The sequence below is a fragment of the Myxine glutinosa genome, chromosome 5 (assembly GCF_964187855.1).
Source record: "Myxine glutinosa chromosome 5, kmMyxGlut1.1, whole genome shotgun sequence".
Classification (NCBI taxonomy): Eukaryota; Metazoa; Chordata; class Myxini; order Myxiniformes; family Myxinidae; genus Myxine; species Myxine glutinosa.
The window spans coordinates 175,663,722-175,684,521 of record NC_136265.1 but is presented as its reverse complement, the minus strand read 5'-3'; the positions used below and the strand labels follow the sequence as shown (position 1 = coordinate 175,684,521).

The window sequence follows — 20,800 nt, the reverse complement described above, 5'->3', positions numbered from 1 at the left end:
TCAAAAAGATAGGAATAATAAGACAGAGCAAAGCAGTCGTTTTTTGCGGAGGTGTAGTTCGGATATTTATATTATTTGAAGCTGCTATGCATATTCACGGCATGTAATTTTAAATTTTTTTAATAGAAGCAAATCTATAGATTTTCTCCATTAGAGAAGCATTGCAGCATCTAAGTTCGTAAATAAACGGAATAAAGATAAAAGTAGAATAAAGTAAATCAAATTGTATATACACGGCATGGATCGGCAAATAAATAAATTTATTTATTTTTAACCAATCACGCTTATTTGAATGTTTACAGAGGTGTACAAAATGTACTTGAGGGGCCTCAATGATCTGATGATAAACTTGGTGTGTGTTGGAAGTGTTGATGCCAACGAGGCGTTCGCGTGTTGATGGTCTTGTTCGGGCGATGGATCGCTTTCTAACGGGGTCCACAGACCAAGCAACCGCGAGAAAGGAATTGTTAGCAGTTCGAACAAAATGTTCACCTCACCTGTCCCCCAAACATGACGGGAAAAGCTCGAACCTTCTCCCTGGGCTCATGACCGTGTGGTCGACTGAAGGTGCGCTGTTCGGGTGTGTAAATGGGACTTTGAGTCGAGTCTGGACTCTAACCCGGCGTGATTACATTTGCTAATTCTGTTCCATTTTAACAATTTGTTTGCAGTGACCTCTTCTGAATCTGAATGTTTTGCTATTTGGCATAAATAATACCAACATTCGAAGTCCTCTGTTATACAAAGTCCTTCCTTGGCACACCTGAACTCCTGTCCACCTACAAGGCCCTCATCTGCACCTTAATGGAGTACTGCTCTCCCATCTGGGCTGGCTCCCCTGCATCACACCTTGCTCATCTTGATGGAGTACTGCTCTCCCCTCTGGGCTGGCTCCCCTGCATCATACCTTACTAACTTTAATGGAGTACTGCTCTCCCCTCTGGGTTGGCTCTCCTGCATCACACCATACTAATCTTGATGGAGTCCTGCTCTCCACTCTGGGCTGGCTCTCCTGTATCACACCTTACTAATCTTGATGGAGTCCTGCTCTCCCCTCTGGGTTGTCTCCCCTGCATCACGCCTTACTAATCTTGATGGAGTACTGCTCTCCCCTCTGGGCTGGCTCCCCTGCATCACGCCTTACTAATCTTGATGGAGTACTGCTCTCCCCTCTGGGCTGGCTCCCCTGCATCACACCTTACTAATTTTAATGGAGTACTGCTCTCCCCTCTGGGTTGGCTCCCCTGCATCAACAACAACAACAACAACATGCATTTTAAAGGCCATTTTCCCTGCTAGAGCGGGGGTTAGCCTTGTGGTCCCCATGACAATCTTCTCCATTTTGCCCTATTTTCTGCATCTCTCCTTGTTAACCCCCTTGCCCGCATTTCTTCTTCCACCATCTTTAGCCAAGTCTTTCTCGGTCTTCCCCGTCTTCTACTTCCTTCTACATTCATTTCCATCACTCTTCTCAACCAGTCACTTTCATCCTTCCTCAACACATGACCAAACCATCTCAACCTGTTCCTCTTCACAGCATCAATCACAGGCTCTATTCCCATCATCCTTCGCAATTCATCATTTGTCTTCCTCTCTCTCAACGATACTCCGCACATCCGTCGAACCATTCGCATTTCCACCCTTTCCAACCTTCGTTGCTGCTCTACGTTCATTACCCATGTCTCGCTCCCATAAATCAAAACACTTCTCACACATGCAGCATACACCTTTCCCTTTAGCTTCAACGACACTCCCCTCATCATCAGCACGCCACTCAATTCCCGAAACTTCTTCCAGGCACATCTCACTCGAGCAACCGTTGCCGGGTCTGATCCACCTTCACCATTCAGCATGTCTCCGAGGTAGCAAAATGTTTTCACACCTTCCAGCTTCACGCCGTCTCCAAGATCCAACTCAACATTTCCTCCATCTGCAGCTCTCTCTGTGCACACCTTACATTTGAATGTAGCTGCCACACTGGTTAATGACCCTCTCAGACCACTACATTTTTGATGAACCCACTCAGCGCACATTGTACACTGAATGGAGTTCACTCCCACACCCTTCCTACACACAGCACAGGGCCACTTCCCAGGTCTTTCCACCTCACCACATGCTTTACCACTTGCCATCACCTTCGTCTTTCCGATATTCACCTTCAGACCTTTTGTCTCCATACATTCCTTCCACATGTTCATCTTTTCCTTCAGTCCATCCATACTTTCCGCAATCAACACCAGATCATCTGCATACAACAACTCCCACGGTAAACCCTCCTTTACGTTCTGAGCCAGCACCTCCATCACAGCTACAAATAGTAGTGGACTTAGTACCAACCCCTGATGCACTCCCACCTTCACCTCAAACTCACCACTGTTCCCGTCCTTCGTCCTTACAGCTGTGCGCGCTCTTTTGTACATTGCCATCACTACTCTGATCAACCATTCCTCCACTCCTAACTTCCTCAATGCCCATGTCAATACTTTGCGTGGAACCCGATCGAATGCTTTCTCCAGATCTCCCCTGCATCACGCCTTACTAATCTTGATGGAGTACTGCTCTCCCCTCTGGGCTGGCTCCCCTGCATCACACCTTACTAATCTTGATGGAGTACTGCTCTCCCCTCTGGGTTGGCTCCCCTGCATCACGCCTTACTAATCTTGATGGAGTACTGCTCTCCCCTCTGGGCTGGCTCTCCTGTATCACACCTTACTAATCTTGATGGAGTCCTGCTCTCCCCTCGGCTGGCTCTCCTGTATCACACCTTACTAATCTTGATGGAGTACTGCTCTCCCCTCTGGGTTGGCTCCCCTGCATCACACCTTGCTCATCTTGATGGAGTACTGCTCTTCCCTCTGGGCTGGCTCCCCTGCATCACACCTTACTAATCTTGATGGAGTACTGCTCTCCCCTCTGGGCTGGCTCTCCTGTCTCACACCTTACGAATCTTGATGGAGTACTGCTCTCCCCTCTGGGCTGGCTCCCCTGCATCACACCTTACTAATCTTGATGGAGTACTGCTCTTCCCTCTGCGTTGGCTCCCCTATCTCACATCTTCCTCAGCTTGACGGCATGGAAACCAAGGCCTTCAAGATCATTGGAATCCCTCACAATGAAGCTGAGACTATGGGTCTATCACTCTCCCATCACAAACAGTTTGGGGGTCTCTCTGTCTTTTACCTCCTCCTTTTTGGTATTTTGGTGCTTTGTCCTCCCCCTCTCCTCCGTTCCTCTCTCCTCCCTGCCTACTTCTCCCTCCCTTCCTCCTCCCCCAAGGTTTCTGCAGGGTGCAAACAGTCAACCCCTTCTGGTGAAACTCCCTAAATCCAGGATCATTGCTCACCTCCACTCATTTGTTCCTCTTCTCTCTCACCTGTGGAACCCACGTCCACATTCTCTTCAATCTCATTCTTCCCTCCAGGTCTTCAAGATAGTTGTTTGCCACCATCTCAGATCATCCCCAATCCAAAACCATGATGTTTTCTACCCTCGTTAACCTCAAACCCACCTCTTTTTAAATTCCAGTGTTTGCTTCTGTATCCATCTTGACCACCACCTATGACCTACCCTACTCGTACAGTCTCGGTGCAGCATCTTGTACAATCTTTCAATGCATCGATTCCAATTTTGTTTCAGGATTCCAATGGTGAATCCATGTTTTGTCACCAGTTACAAGATGAATGACAGCTGAATCTGCATTCAACAATTTGAGAAACTTGCAACATGATGCCAGCTGTTGCTGCCAATTGTGAATGCTGAGGTATAGGATGACCATCTTGCTGTGGTTGTGAATGCCAAGTGAGAAATTCAAAGTTTTCTGGATATTTCAATAACCTTAAGGTTATGAACCTTCATGATTATTTCCTCGATTTTGGCAACAGGTTCTCCGACAGTCTTCTCTGCCAGCCATCTTAACCTGGGGGTCATCCTCAAGGTACTCGTGTCCATTCTTAAAACGTAGCTGCCCATTTGGCTCGTCGAGTATGATGGCGTATGGAGCTGTAAATGTCCACCACGTGTTTTGCAGGTTTCCTTTGAATGTCCACCACCTGAGCTTGTATCAAATGCTTACCCGTGTGCAGGACAGAAGACGCCTGGATCAGGGAGGTCAAGGTGTGCTGCCACAGAAAGCGTCCTCGATTGGCATTTTATACGTGACGTGGGCCTTGACTGTGACTATGTAAGGTTGTATCGCAAGTCTGTGGCTGACGATTTGCTGACTGCTTGTGAAGAACAAATCAAGTATTTTTCAGGTATGTGCTGTTCATGGTTGAAGTGTCTTGATGGTAGGATTGACAAATATCATGGGTTTGACCATTGTTCAATCCCTGGAAAGTTCCCAACACAAGTTTTTATTTCGTTGAAATTATTTTTTATAGGTATATATTGGGCTGGCCGGATGGCCTAGAGTTGTGCACCTCGCCTCCAAGCTGTCTCGCCTGGGTTTGAATCCCAACCCAAATATAAACCTTTACCCAGTGTTTCACAGACAGGGCAATTCATCAATGTGCGTCCCTTGGATGGACGTTTAACCTGGCGTCGTGTTTGCCGACGTTAGATGGTGGACGTTGAAGACCTCACGGTGTCCTTCAAGAAGAGTATTTGAGCTATTGCCGGCACCCTGAACAAATTACAAAATTCTTGCCCTTACTTCCTGAGTCGGAGTGGTGACCTGTCTGGTATTGGAGCGTAGTAACTGCTTCTGTAGCACCGGCGCTCTGCATATGGCGTGGTACATGATGATGATCATGATGATGAGCTGATTTTTACATTTTGTTATCTTTGCAAAATTGATTACCCATACACATAATATTTCACGTTACTTTTTGTATGATTAATAGGTTGTAGTTGTTGATTGTAATTTTGACCAATACAGGAAATTTTTTTTTTCTGCTGAACCACAATGTTTTTTTATTCTTACTTATTTGGAGTTCGCAATTTTGCCTCTAACACTTTATCCTTTCCTTTCACTTGGGACTTGCAGGACACTTGGCTCGTGTAAGGATATTTGGAAAATGGCACAACATCCCACGTCAGCAAGCCACATACGGTGACCCAGGTCTTCTGTACCGATACTCAGGCCTATCCCTGTCTCCAGAACCATGGATCCCAGTACTCACCAAAATTAGAGATGACCTCGAGTCTCACTTGGGCCTTGCATTTAACTTTGTACTTGTTAACAGGTACGTCCTTGGGAGGGAGTTGTCAAAGTAATCTCAACAGTGTTGCTGCATGTGTTGTGTGCTGCATGCTGTGTGTGCTGCATGCTGCGTGTGCTGCATGCTGCGTGTCCTGCATGCTGCGTGTCCTGCATGCTGAGTGTGCTGCATGCTGAGTGTGCTGCATGCTGAGTGTGCTGCATGCTGAGTGTGCTGCATGCTGAGTGTGCTGCATGCTGAGTGTGCTGCATGCTGAGTGCCCTGCATGCTGAGTGTGCTGCATGCTGCGTGTGCTGCATGCTGCGTGTGCTGCATGCTGAGTGCCCTGCATGCTGAGTGTGCTGCATGCTGAGTGTGCTGCATGCTGAGTGTGCTGCATGCTGAGTGTGCTGCATGCTGAGTGTGCTGCATGCTGAGTGTGCTGCATGCTGCGTGTCCTGCATGCTGAGTGTGCTGCATGCTGAGTGTGCTGCATGCTGAGTGTGCTGCATGCTGAGTGTGCTGCATGCTGAGTGTGCTGCATGCTGAGTGTGGGAGAAGTATAAAACACAAGAACACCAAGGACTTCCAGGACAGAAGTTGGTATGCAAATCATATTCAGAGTTCAAGTCAATCGGTGAAAATTGAGGATTTTACAAATTTGAAATGGTTGTTGACCTTTGGACTATGTTGATCTTTTGGCCTATGCTGATCTCAAAAATAGTTGATGATTGATTTATGTTAGCTGATATGAAAATCGTATTCAAATTTCAAGTCAATCAGATGAAAATTGAAGATTTTAGAAATTTGAAAAAAGTGGTTGACTTTTGGCCTATGTTGGGCTTGTGACCTTTTGACCTCAGAAATAGTTGGTGGTTGAATTAATTTTGCTGATATGAAAATCCTATTCAAATTTCAAGTGAATCGGATTAAAATTGAGGATTTTAGAAATTTGAAAGAACGTGGTTGACCTTGGGCCTTTGTTGACCTTGTGCCTATTACTTTAACATTGCAGACAGATCAGTGGTCTGTCTCCTACCAGCACCTTTCTGGTCTTGGACTCTCTGCCCTTTCTATGCTCTGCCCCTCGCCCCCAGCTTTCTGCAGGAGACAGTCTGCCAGTAATAAAATAATGATGTTTTGATCTAATTTAATTCCACTTCAAAACAAAAATCTCCATGTTCAATTAAATGTGGGCCAACATCTCTTGCACCTCATTACCCTACACGCGTAGCACAAAGCGGGGTTAAGCAATTGGTTCACTCTGTCTGTCTGACAGACGTCGGTCTATGCTCGAGGAGCTACTTATTTTCAATTTAATTTTCTATTTTCAACACTAGAACCCAAATTGAAAGACAAATGCAGTTTAGCAGTACTTGCTCTGAATTTTGCAAACTGTATGGGATCTCATCCTGAGCATGCATCCGCAGAGAGGAGTAAGTTCATTGTTGTAGTCTGTATCCCTGTCTGGCAGTCGAACAAGATTTAAAATCATTCTAAACCAGAAACTTACCGTTTTAGGGATCTCCGAAAGGACACAAACAACAGGTACGAAGAAATAATTTATCGTGTTAAATAATGTGGTGTAAAAGAAGGTGCATCAAGAGGAGTAAACTGCTGAAAAAAATCGTTTTTTAACCACAGCCATAAAAAAAATTGTTTTATTTTGATTCAGTTGCAGTTACATTGTTTGTTTTTTTTGTTTTTTTTGTTTTTTTGAGTAACACACATCGACTTGCAAGGACCATTCCCATGTCATTCCTCTCAAGACTGCGTGGGGTAAGGTGTTCCATGAACTTTCTAGTTCTGAAGCCTGACTGCCGACTACGAGTGTACTCGTAGTGCTCGGTGAACCAGATTCCGCCACTACGAGTATTCTCATAGAAAGTTTGAGTGTCAGGTCAGTGTTTTGGGCTGCCACTGGAAACATGTATCCTAGACACCTTAACAGCACTAAAAAGAACACCTGACTAAGGGCAGATGAGCTCCTGAAGGGAACCAATGGCTATCCGGTAAGACGATGGTGTCTCCTAATAAACACCCATCCGGATTGGACCAGTACGAGTCATAACCAAAGACATTAAAAATGGTACGTGCTGCTTCCTTGTTTGACTTTCAGCATTTAAAAGGATAGAGCATGGACAATCCCCATGGGAAGGAGGAAAGGAAATGTCCCACTGTGTGGGGTGAAAAAAGCGGCGCCATAGTTATGACGTCGCTGATACCCAGAGTATCCCGGGAAATGACGGCACTTCCACCAAGCTCACTGGCTTTAGGTGTTTGGCTCGTGTGCGTGTGGCAGCTCCATTATGAGCCTGATAGCATGTATATATTGTGAGAAACCACCGGTGAAACCACCTGTTCTCACCCAGATTTGGTGCCCCGCCCACCGCGTGACGTGGCCTCCTTGGAGCCTCACGCGATCGGGAGGCGATTCGGCACGTGATTGGTGGAGGGTCAGAGAGCGCGGTCGCCATCTTATGCAACGGACGCGACTCGAAGGCCCCGAGTGGGAAATAGATAAAGGGATTTCCCTTAATCTTCACGACAGCCGCGTTGGGCTGATCGTTTACCGTTCTGTATTTTACGAGTGAGTAACTCCGGAAGAGAACGAGTGATTCCCGGATCTCGTGGATTGGAACCGTGAGTCAGATATTGCCTGCGTCGTGTTGGAGCTGCTGGCCGACCGTTCCTGCAGGCCTTGTGCGGTGTATTCCACTCTGTTACCCTCCGAGTCCCGGAGATCGTCGATTGGAACCGCGAGTGATCTTGCCTGCGTCCTGTTTGGAGCTTCTGGGGCCGACAGTTCCTGCAGGCTTTGTGCGGTGTATTCCACTCTGTTACCCTCCGAGTCCCGGAGATCGTCGATTGGAACCGCGAGTGATCTTGCCTGCGTCCTGTTTGGAGCTTCTGGGGCCGACAGTTCCTGCAGGCTTTGTGCAGTGTATTCCATTCTGTTACCATTTATGGTTTTTGTGATCGAGCCAATAAAGCATCGTGCCTTACCCCTAGAAGGACGATTAAAACACAATTGTGTTTATTGAGTTCTCTCTGTCCACTCCGTGGACTACTTGAAGCCCGGACATTAACGTCCGTATTCCGTGCTGGGAACCATTTCACAGCCGGGATCGCGACAAATGGGGGCCCGTCCGGGATAATTCAAGTAAGAGACATTCGAATTGAGACGGGAATTCTGCATCTGCATCTTCTTTGCATCTGCTCACCAGCGGACGCCGTCTTGGAGGAGCCTTCTCACCAGCGGACGCCGTCGTGGAGGAGCCTTCTCGCCAGCGGGCGCCGTCTTGGAGGAGCCTTCTCGCCGTGGGACGCTGTCTTGGGTGGTGCTTCACTGCCGAATAAGTGAATAGCTTCGGATCCCTCCAAACAACCGACAAAAAAAAAAAAAACGTGAGTATTTGTACGTGGTATTTTTCTCATTGGCAATTTGATGTGCGGTGGTGATATTGTGTAGTTCGTGTCGTATTTCCCCAACAGAGCGTTGTGTTTGAGCGTTGTGTTTTGTGCCTTGTCTTATGATAACTCGTAGCCAAGCTATGTCGACCAGAGAAGTGAGAGTTCAACCTGATCATGTTGACAGTCGCGTGGGTGGCGATGCGAGCGACGCAATCAGCCTTGACCCAGTCACTAAACCCGATATGTTAGGAAGCGATTCCATCATGACTAAATGCATGCGTTCGCCTTTCTGGACCGGGCTGACTCCGGTTCAACAACTTGACATGTATAACAGGGAGAATGACAGGGCAGAGGCAGAGCGTGCTGCGGCAGCAGAGGGAGAGCGTGCAGCAGCAGAGAGAGAGCATGCGGCAGCAGAGAGAGAGCGTGAGAGAGAGAGAGAGCGTGCTGCGGCAGCAGAGAGAGAGCATGCGGCAGCAGAGAGAGAGCGTGAGAGAGAGAGAGAGCGTGCGGCAGCAGCAGAGGCAGCAGCAGAAGCTGAACACGTCAGAGAGCATGAGTTGCGAATGTTGACTGAACGACCGCGGGCAGAGGGGTCTGCTGCAAGAGTCCCGGAAACTGTTCATGTTCGTTTGCCGGACTGGACGGGAGACACGAAGCCAGAAGCGTATCTGGAGATGGCGGAGAAGTTGTTGGCTGCCGGTGGCATTGATGAGAGCTTGTGGGTCGGCCATCTTGTGAGCCATCTATCTGAGAAGGCGAGGGAGGTATATGCGAGGATGGCAACCGAGGACGCAAACAAATACAGGGCATTGAAGACCGAGATTTTGAACGCCTATGCGGTGTCCGCGTGTATTTATAGGAGAAATTTTTTCAGCTGGACTCGTCAGTCCAGTCAAACCTATGAGGAACATTCGCGGGCCTTGTTGGAACAGCTGCAGAGATGGTTCAAGGGGAGCAAGGTTGAGTTACCTCAAGCGGTTGCGGAACTCCTGGTGCGTTACCGTATCGATCAACAGCTTCCGCCTGACTTAGCATTGTTTCTTGTCGACAAAGACACTGTTTCCTTGGCAGACTGCGTCAACCTTATTGATAAACATGTTTTGGCGTGCAAAATGCTGCAAGTCACGCAGTCGCGTCGTAAGATGGAGGAGTCTGCGATCAAGACCGCCCCCCGTCTGCCCGGCGGCTGGATCGAGGGGAGGGGTTCTCCGATGCCCTCCACTGGTGGCGGTCGCGAGCCGCAGACCAGGGCAGGGCCCTGGTGCGATTTCTGCAAACGCGTGGGGCACGGTGAAAACCGCTGCTTCTCTAATCCCGCTAGTCCGGCCTACCGAGGCAACCCTCCTGTTAAGTCGGAGGGAGATCAGTGGAGCTCATCCGCCGGGCCCTCGCACACGACGGTGGCATCGGTGACCGAGGTCACTGCCACCGAGGCTAATTCCATTCATCCACTGTACCAGGATTATTCAGGGACAGCCTTAGTGGGTGGCCCTGATTCGATGCTGAAGTTTGAGGCCAAATACCTTCGGGATACTGGGGCGACACGGTGTGTTCTCCGGGCGGGGGTAGTTCCGGCCTCTCAGATGCGTTATACCGGCGAGTATACCCTCCTTCGGGGCATTGACCGGGTTCTTGGCCGGTATCCCCTTGCCCTCCTCGAGGTCCGGAGTGACATTTTTAAGGGTCCAGTGACCTGTGTGGTGGTACCCTACTACCCGATACCCGGGGTCTCCTTGCTGATTGGCAATGATGCCATGGCCAGGGAGGAGTCATTGACTCTGACCTGTGGGGGGGTCACTAGATCCCAGAGTAAACAGGCGGAGAGAGTGGCGGAGTCAGACATATCTTCACTCTGGCCCGAGGAGCCTAGCGCCTCGACTCCAGTTCCCGACGGTGACGTTGCGTCAGCTGAAGTCCACCCGAGCCTCCCGTCAAGCCACCCTCAGGTGCCGTGCTCCTCAGGGACCGCTCCCGCCATGTCGCGATTCAGCAGGAACGCTAATGCTAAGGTATATGTGGGAAACCTGGGCAATGGAGCAGCGAAAGCCGAGCTAGGGAGGGTCTTCGAACATTACGGACCACTCCGCAACGTATGGGTTGCTCGAAACCCACCTGGATTTGCAGTTGTTGAGTTTGAAGAGCCACGAGATGCTGAAGATTCGGTCAGAGCCCTTGATGGAAGGTTAATTTGCGGATCGCGTGTGTGCGTCGAGATGTCGAATGGCATGTCGCGGCGGCCTCGTTTCAGACGCCCTTTGGTCCGCAGGCCTTTCGACCCGAACGATCGATGTTACCAGTGCGGTGAAAGGGGTCATTACGCATATGACTGTTGTTCTCGACACCGGAGGAGTACCCGCCGCTCTAGGTCTCGGCCCGTTTCCTTCCTGTCAACGCTTCCCCCAACTTGAGTTTGGCCCCCTTGCCTCTCTATTGTGCTTTGTGTGAAGTGTAACTCTTGTAGGGTAGATATTAATGTGGTGTATGGTGTTAAAATTTGTGTGTGAAAAAAAAAAACCAAACTGGTTCATTGTTAACCTGTTAATGCCTGTTAATTGCCTGTGCGTTAATAATTGCGTTATTGTTGCGCTATTGCGTTGCGTTGTATTGTTGCGTTGTTGCGTTATTGTTGTTAATAAGTGTTAATAATTGTTAATTGCGTTAATTGCCTGTTAGCGATTACCGCCATCATCTTGCCATGTGATTTGCACCTACTACAAATACTGGTTTTAAAAACGCCGTCTATTCGACGGGGTTTTTACTTAGGGGGGGAGGACTGTGAGAAACCACCGGTGAAACCACCTGTTCTCACCCAGATTTGGTGCCCCGCCCACCGCGTGACGTGGCCTCCTTGGAGCCTCACGCGATCGGGAGGCGATTCGGCACGTGATTGGTGGAGGGTCAGAGAGCGCGGTCGCCATCTTATGCAACGGACGCGACTCGAAGGCCCCGAGTGGGAAATAGATAAAGGGATTTCCCTTAATCTTCACGACAGCCGCGTTGGGCTGATCGTTTACCGTTCTGTATTTTACGAGTGAGTAACTCCGGAAGAGAACGAGTGATTCCCGGATCTCGTGGATTGGAACCGTGAGTCAGATATTGCCTGCGTCGTGTTGGAGCTGCTGGCCGACCGTTCCTGCAGGCCTTGTGCGGTGTATTCCACTCTGTTACCCTCCGAGTCCCGGAGATCGTCGATTGGAACCGCGAGTGATCTTGCCTGCGTCCTGTTTGGAGCTTCTGGGGCCGACAGTTCCTGCAGGCTTTGTGCAGTGTATTCCATTCTGTTACCATTTATGGTTTTTGTGATCGAGCCAATAAAGCATCGTGCCTTACCCCTAGAAGGACGATTAAAACACAATTGTGTTTATTGAGTTCTCTCTGTCCACTCCGTGGACTACTTGAAGCCCGGACATTAACGTCCGTATTCCGTGCTGGGAACCATTTCACAGCCGGGATCGCGACAATATATATAAAGATTACTCTATTGTTTTGTAAACAAAATGTGCTGGCATGCCAGATAATGCAACAAATGATTTGCTTGCAGTTCGGTGAACATAAATCGATGTAATAATCATGGTCATAATTATTGGTCACCATGAGAATTTTGCCACTTCATCTGTATATTCATACGTGCCATTTTGAAAGGTAATGAAGTAACAAACTGCTGTATAAGGGCACTCAGTAGAGCGCATATCTCTGCCAGACTGATTAGTTTACGTTTTGCATCCCACTGATAGGTTGCATCTAGATTCGGACCTGAACTAAAATCTAATCGGCTTGTTCTTGTCACCGAACCAACTCATCCGCCAAGTTTTGTCAGAACTCCTCAATAACCTTTTGAGATATCGTGCTATGTATCCTTTTTGGCCGCATCTCTCAATGGTGAAGAATCACTTGAATCCGGATTGGGATCTTCACCAAAATCGAACTGATTTGTCCTTGTCACACACCCAACCTGTCCACCAAATTTCGTCCAGATCTGTCCATAACTTTTTGAGATATCGTGCTAGACAGCGTTTTTAGCCCTTTCACTCAATGGTGAAGAATCACTGAGCAATGAAACAATTCTCGTATCCGAATCCATATTGTCATCTTCACCAAAATCGAATCTATTTGTCCTCGTCTCTCTCTCTCTCTGTCTTTCTCTCTCTCTCTCTCTCTCTCTCTCTCTCTCTCTCTCTCTCTCTCTCACACACACACACACACACACACACACACACACACACACACACACACACACACACACACACACTTTCGTCCAAATCCGTCCATAACATTTTGAGATATCCTGCTATATGTCGTTTTGGCTCTATCTCCCAATGGTGAAGAATCACTTTAAAAATTGTACTAGCCGGACCGAATCCAGATCGTCACCAAAATATAATCATGTTGTCCTTGTCATATACACTACCTCTCTGCCAAATTTCGTCTGAATCCGTCCACAACTTTTTGAGATATCTTGTTAACAGACAAACAAATGAAAAATCACTCATCGTGCGACATTTGGCAAATGAGAAAAAAGTAGAATGGCACTTGGTAAAGCATCCTTTTTACCTCACAAAGAATTGGTGGTTGAATTATGTGGACTGATCAGCAAATCGTCTTCAAATTTTAAGTTAATCGGATGAAAATTGACTATTTTAGAAATTTGGCCTATGTTGACCTCTTGGCCTATGTTGACCTCAGAAATAGTTGGTGGTTGGTTTCAGTAAGCTGATATGCAAATCCTATTCAGAGTTCAAGTCAATTGGAAAAAATTGAGGTTTTTAGAAACTCTAGAAAAGTGGTTGACCTTAGGCCTATGTTGACCTTTTGGCCTATGTTGATCTCAAAAATAGTTGGCAGTTGAATTGAGTTCACTGATATGCAAATCCTATTGAGAGTTCAAGTCAATCAGTGAAAATTGAGGATTTTACAAATTTGAAATGGTTGTTCACCTTTGGACTATGTTGATCTTTTGGCCTATGCTGATCTCAAAAATAGTTGATGATTGAATTAAGTTAGCTGATATGAAAATCGTATTCAAATTTCAAGTCAATCAGATGAAAATTGAAGATTTTAGAAATTTGAAAAAAGTGGTTGACTTTTGGCCTATGTTGGGCTTGTGACCTTTTGACCTCAGAAATAGTTGGTGGTTGAATTAATTTTGCTGATATGAAAATCCGATTCAAATTTCAAGTGAATCGGATTAAAATTGAGGATTTTAGAAATTTGAAAGAACGTGGTTGACCTTGGGCCTTTGTTGACCTTGTGACCTATGTTGACCTCAAAATAGTTGTTGGTTGAATTCAGTTAACTGATATGCAAATCCTATTTAAATTTCAAGTCAATCGGATGAAAATTTAGGATTTTAGAAATTTGAGAGAAAGTGGTTGACCTTTGGCCTATGTTGACCTCAAAAATAGTTGTTGGTTGAATTCAGTTAACTGATATGAAAATCCTATTCAAAGTTCAAGTTAATCGGATGAAAATTGAGGATTTTAGAAAATTGAAAAGGTTGCTGACCTTTTGGCCTATGTTGATCTCAAAAATAAATACGATTTTGTCGGACCACAAACTATACCATTTGGTGAAGTTTTGTGAAGATCGGTTTAAAATTGTGATGTGTAGGCAAGTATAAATGAGCGGGGCCACACACACACACACACACACACACACACACACACACACACACACACACACACACACGAACAGCGGCGTAGCCAGGTTGTTTGATACTTTAGTTGAAGAGGATAGTATGACCTGGGTGGAGATTCTATTTTTACATATACATATAGCCTACCCCTGGTAATTCTATTTTTACATAGAGCCTACGTTTGTTGTAATTTATACAGTCATGTGAAAAAGTAAGTACACCCCATGTAAAGTTTTGACTTTTTCAACATATTTCAACATACAACTATTTGATCTTCATTTCAACAATATTGATAGATAAAGGTGATATAATATAACAAATATCATGAAACATTTACATTTTGTAGTCCATTGTATAATATAAATAAACATAAATGCACATTTCACATGTGGAAAAAGTAACTACACCCCTGCATTTATCACTACTTCAAATACCTAAAATTAGAATCAGGTTTCATATGTGTCCATATTCATATTCATAAATCCTGGCAGTGTCCATATGTTTATACCTCTCCCACCCCGCCCCCCCCCCCTTCACATGCCTCCCCCCCAAAGCCCTCTCTCTCCCACAGATCTCTCGATGTCTCCATGTCTCTCGGTCCCTGCTCTCAAATGTTGTGTTTGTGTCCTTCCCCCTCTCTCCCCATCTTGTCTACCGCTCCCGATGTTATTTGTTTTATGTGTCTGTTTGTCTTTCTGTGTGATTAATGTTCGCTCTTTCACGAGCCTCGATCTTGTATACAAAAAAAAAAAAAAAAAAAAAAAAAAAAATGCACCAGCTCAGGTGCAAATGATTAGAACATTGTTGGAGAGGATCTTGGAGGAACCTGTCTTATTTAAACCTCAGACATTTAGTTCGGTTTGCTCTTTGTTGTTGAAGTGTGTGGCGTCACCATCCCTAGATCAAAAGAGCTCCCTGAGGCCTTCAGAAAGAAGGTTATAGATGCCTACGAGTCTGGGAAGGGATTTAAAAAGATCTCCAAACAATTTGAAATAAATCATTCGACTGTCCGGAAGATCATCTACAAGTGGAGAAGATTCCAAACAACTGCCAACTTGTTCAGGCCAGGCCGCCCCAGCAAGTTCAGCCCGAGAGCAGACTGCAAGATGCTGAAAGAAGTCTCGAAGAACCCCAGAATGTCATCACGGGACTCTACAGGTAGCTCTTGCATCTTGCAGTACTGTTGATGTCAAAGTGCACGAGTCTACCATTAGAAAGAAGCTGCACAAATTTGATCTACATGGGAGGTGTGCCAGGAGGAATCCTTTGCTGTCCAGAAAGAACATCAGGGCAAGACTAAAGTTTGCCAATGACCACCTAGGCAAAGACCAGCACTTCTGGAACAATATGCTCTGGACAGATGAGTCAAAGGTAGAGCTATTTGGCCACAGTACCAGAAGACATGTTTGGCGAAAACCAAAGACAGCATTTGACCACACGAACCTGATACCAACTGTAAAGCATGGTGGTGGAAATATTATGGTTTGGGGCAGCTTTGCTGCATCAGGGCCTGGGCAGCTCACCATCATAGAATCCACTATGAATTTTTCATTGTACCAGAGGGTGCTTGAGGATAATGTGAGGCCATCTGTCGGAGGTTGAAGCTCAACCGAAGGTGGACCCTGCAACATGACAATGACCCTAAACATACCAGTAAATCCACCAAGGAATGGCTGAAAATAAAGAAATGGAGGGTTCTGGAATGGCCAAGTCAAAGCCCGGATCTAAATCCCATCGAGATGTTGTGGGGGGATTTGAAACGAGCTGTGCATGCAAGAAACCCCTCAAACATCACACAGCTGAAAGAATTCTGCATGGAGGAGTGGGCAAAAATTTCTCCCAGTCGGTCAGAGACTGGTAGACAGTTATAAGAAACGCCTGCGGTACTTGAGGTTGTTTCTGCCAAAGGGGGCAATACCACCTATTTGAGCCAAGGATGTACTTACTTTTTCCACATGCCAGATTTGCATTTATGTTTATTTAAATTATACAATGGACTACAAAATGTAAATGTTTCATGATATTTGTTATATTATATCACCTTTATCTATCAATATTGTTGAAACTAGGGCATGCCCGTACTATATCTATATCTAAAATTATATCCCCCCCTCTATTTACATGAAATGGTTTGGTCCATGAAATGTTTTGGTCCATTCGCAACTCCAAAGCGAACGGCGAACGCTTTACATGAAATGGTTTGGTCCATGAAATGTTTTGGTCCATTCGCAACGCCAAAGCGAACGGCGAACGGCTTGCGAGTACAGTGACAATCCCCCCGGGGTTTTAATTAGTTTTAAAACATCGTTTAACGCCAACATAGCGCCAACATAGTTTGCCGACGGGAAATAAATGAATACGCTCTCAAATGTGCCATCCGAGGCAGAGTGTGTTCGCCACGTTCGGCACACGCGATAGCTCGCTGCTCTCTGATTGGTTGAATCGTTTTTTGGACATAGCTCGGTAAGTAATTGTCCGATTAATATGAAACCTTGAAAAGGCACATCCTCGGGTCCCCAGCAATATACCTGGCAAGTTTAAAGTATATCGGACCCGTGGTTGTCGAGAAACAGCGGTCACAGACAAACAAACACACAGAGATTACTGGAATTATAGATAGACTAGGGCATGCCCGTACTATATATAAGCTAGGACGTGCCCGTACGTGGGTGCCCGTTCCTTGCCAAAAAAAAAAAAAAAAAAAAATTTGTGTAGGGGTGTGTGTGTGTAAACATCCTAGGGCGTGCCCGTACGTGGGTGCAAAAAAACATGCGTGCAAACAACAACAACAAAAAAAAACTTTGAAACCACGTGGCAGTAACGACCACAGAACCCCCCCCCCTCTATTTACATGAATGGTTTGGTCCATTCGCAACGACCACAGAACCCCCCCCCCCTCTATTTACATGCAATGGTTTGGTCCAAAGCGAACGGCTTGCAGTGTTTGGTAAAGAAATCGCCATAGCTCGGTAAGTACTTGTCCGATTAATATGAAACCTTGAAAAGGCACATCCTCGGTTCCCCAGCAATATACCTGGCAAGTTTAAAGTATATCGGACCCGTGGTTGTCGAGAAACAGCGGTCACAGACAAACATACACACATACACACATACACACATACACACATACACACAGAGATTAATGGAATTATAGATAGATGAAGATCAAATAGCTGTATGTTGAAATATGTTGAAAAAGTCAAAACTTTACATGGGGTGTACTTACTTTTTCATGTGACTGTATATTAGTGAACTATAAAAGGTGCATTTAAAGTATTTTAGTTCATTGAAAGTTTTTTTTAGTCCATGAAAAAAATATTTTAAAGGAACATTTTCTTGGGAGCTATTAACCCTCCAAGTTTCACTCTCGATCTGCTCCTGAGTTTATATGATCTCACTATAAACACTAAACAGCATTGCTGGTTAGTCGGCCTGCAGCATGTGCAGTTCCTCTCCTTATCTGGAATTCACTCTGGTTGGCAAAGATGCGCAGATCGAGTGGGTCTCTACCCGGTGCATCGTACAGCTGTCCGTGTGTAAAAACATGACAGGTTCAACCGCTTCGACGACATGCACGGCATTTAAATTAAAATGTCCATCAGTGGAGGCAGCCATCGTACGCCGTAATGACATCATCGACGTAATGACGCAGTGGGACGGACGGACACAAAACTGCCGCTACTTTAACATATAGAAGATGATATCGTTTAACCTCCCGTGACTTTGCAGTCACTTTGAAGGGATTAGTGTTACGATTAGATTTACTATAATATTAACGTTATGTTGTCATTATTACGAAAATGATATTACAATTTAAAAAAAACGTACACAGCTTATCATTGATCCATGAACAATACACCGCTTCAATCTATTGACTTTGCATTCATGACATTGGGATTAAAGTGTTATGGTTATATTTACTATATTATTATTACTAGCAACGGTACCCACCCTACGGGTGGGGCTTCAATTGGGAGGCCCACATGAAAAGGCAAAATATCAGAAATTGAAGGCTTTTTTTATTATAAACGATTTATATAAACATCCATTAAATCATATCACACGCAAATCATCAAAATCTAAACAGTATTTGTAAAATTTCAATAAAAGCCACATCACTGTTCATATCGGTAAATATTATTCCATCGTGTTTGGAAAAACTGGAAAATTGGAAAACTTGGAAAAATTGGAAAAACAATATAGCCTATTTTACTCCAGGGGGTCCTAGGATTACCCACCCAAAATATCGTTGCGATCGGTTCAGCCGTTTTTGCGGTACCTTCGAACGAACGAACGGACAGACAGACAGACGGACGGACGGATGGACATTTGGTGAATTATAGTAAGATTATCATTACAAAACGATACTACTGAAACAATACTAGTCTATTAAGAAATCTGGGCTAATTTGTGCGAAGCGGCCAGAAGGTGAGGCATGAAGGCATGAAGGCATGAAGCCTAAGGCCTATACGTACTGTCGTTGGAAGATCCGTAACGTCTATGCTTTTGATATTTCATGGTCATTTTAACAATCGGTTTGTGTGTGTTTCACACTGAATGAAAAACGTAAAGGTAGAGAACAGCGGTTGTGATCTATGACAGGTTCAACGATATGTTTGGCTTGAACGGCATAGGAATCAAAATGGCGGACTGTGGAAGCAGCCGCTGTACACCGTAATGACACCAGATGTAATCACATCACCCTGTCATGTGACCAGATCCTCAGCTCCGATTGGTATACGTTTGAGGGGACATACAGACATACATACATACATACATACATACATACATACATACATACATACGGATGGACAAACACTGTTCTAGACAGCTTTGCCCTATGGGCTATGCCGTAAAAATACTACCTACCATATTATGAAGGCTGCATCTACCATACCTACACTTTGACCAAAATATAATTGATAAGGCCAAAAGTATAACTGCTTAACACAAACAATTTAAACATGTCCAGTGTGATATTTACCCTTATCCCTTCACCCACTAGATATTGTGATGTAACCTGGTTACAGTAGCTTGGCTTATCTATCTATAATTCCAGTAATCTCTGTATGTCTGTGACCGCTGTTTCTCGACAACCACGGGTCCGATATACTTTAAACTTGCCAGGTATATTGCTGGGGACCCGAGGATGTGCCTTTTCAAGGTTTCATATTAATCGGAGAAGTAGTTACCGAGCTATGTCCAAAAAACGATTCAACCAATCAGAGAGCAGCGAGCTATCACGTGTGCCGAACGTGGCGAACAGACTCTGCCTCGGACGGCACATTTGAGAGCGTATTCATTTATTTCACGTTGGCAAACTATGTTGCCGTTAAACTATGTTTTAAAACTAATTAAAACTAATTTGCGATTCATTCGCTTTTCCTGCGCGTTTGTGCACGCGATGGCGATTTCTTTACCAAACTCCGCAAGCCGTTCGCTTTGGACCAAACCATTTCATGTAAATAGAGGGGGGGGGGGGGGGGGGGGGATTGTCACCGTACTCGCAAGCCGTTCGCTTTGGACCAAACCATTTCATGTAAATAGAGGGGGGGGATTGTCACCGTACTCGCAAGCCGTTCGCTTTGGACCAAACCATTTCATGTAAATAGAGGGGGGGGATTGTCACCGTACTCGCAAGCCGTTCGCTCTTTGGCTTTGCGAATGGACCAAACCATTTCATGTAAATAGAGGGGGGGGGGGGATATAATTTTAGATATATATATAGTACGGCATGCCCTAGTCTTCTTTAATGCAGCTAAATAATTATTTCATGTGGTCGTTACTGGACAGTCTGAGATTACATTTGGGGTGGAAGAAAAACGTTGTATGACGAGGAACTTTTCATTCAGGTATCGCAATGGATTGGATCATGTCGGGGAGCATCGCGATGATGAAAAGGAACTTGTGCCACGTAGTCCCATTGCCTCCGTGTCACTGTGGGAGCGCCACGGGACTTTGTTCTGCGACACGGCCTCTCAAGACACGCTGGCCAAAGAGTCACACCAGTCATGCTGCCCTCCAAAACCAGTGCGCGTTGTACTCGAGCATGGCAGCTTGTTGGTTATGAAGCATCCCACCAACATACATTGGTACCCACAGTGTTCCTGTGCGTAAACGTGTTCTGCTGCCTCGTGTGTAATCTCACCTTCCGAATGGTGCTCCCATCTGCAGCCATTCCACATGTTGCACATTCCTGATTAAGAACTATTCCCCTTTGTACAAACCTTGTTCGTTACCTAATCCTTTGTCACACCTAAAAATTTGTTTTGAGATTAAAAACCACATATTGTTGATGTTTTAAAAAAATTATTGGAACCTTGCATTCTCCAGTTGGTGGAAATATCCAACAAGTTACTGGTTGTGAGTAGGAGACAGACTCCTTTTAAGTTTTGTTCTAAAAACATGATTTCTGTTATAATGACATCGGGAAGCACCCGGTGCTGGGAGAAAGTGACAATGGCTGGAAACGCCATACAGAAGATAAAAAATTTGTGCCAAGTGTCTCAACTTGCAATAGCAGGAACAGTCCTCATTCCGGTTTGTGGAGAAGTTGGAAATTTGCATCGTACTTGAATAACCTTTCTTTGATAATGGTTAACAATTAATATTT

The 20,800-nt window shown here is 45.5% G+C and overlaps 1 protein-coding gene across 1 annotated transcript; it reads left to right on the top strand.

Annotated features, from left to right (window-relative positions):
- The first annotated feature begins 263 nt into the window (after nt 1-263).
- On the top strand, nt 264-20,496 carry LOC137412825 (DNA oxidative demethylase ALKBH2). Its single transcript, XM_078779136.1, is given in 6 exon segments — nt 264-567; nt 4,083-4,253; nt 4,985-5,183; nt 20,040-20,283; nt 20,285-20,326; nt 20,328-20,496. Coding segments are annotated over 6 exon segments (912 nt in total). The 5' UTR covers nt 264-371; the 3' UTR covers nt 20,388-20,496.
- Nucleotides 20,497-20,800: the final 304 nt, after the last annotated feature.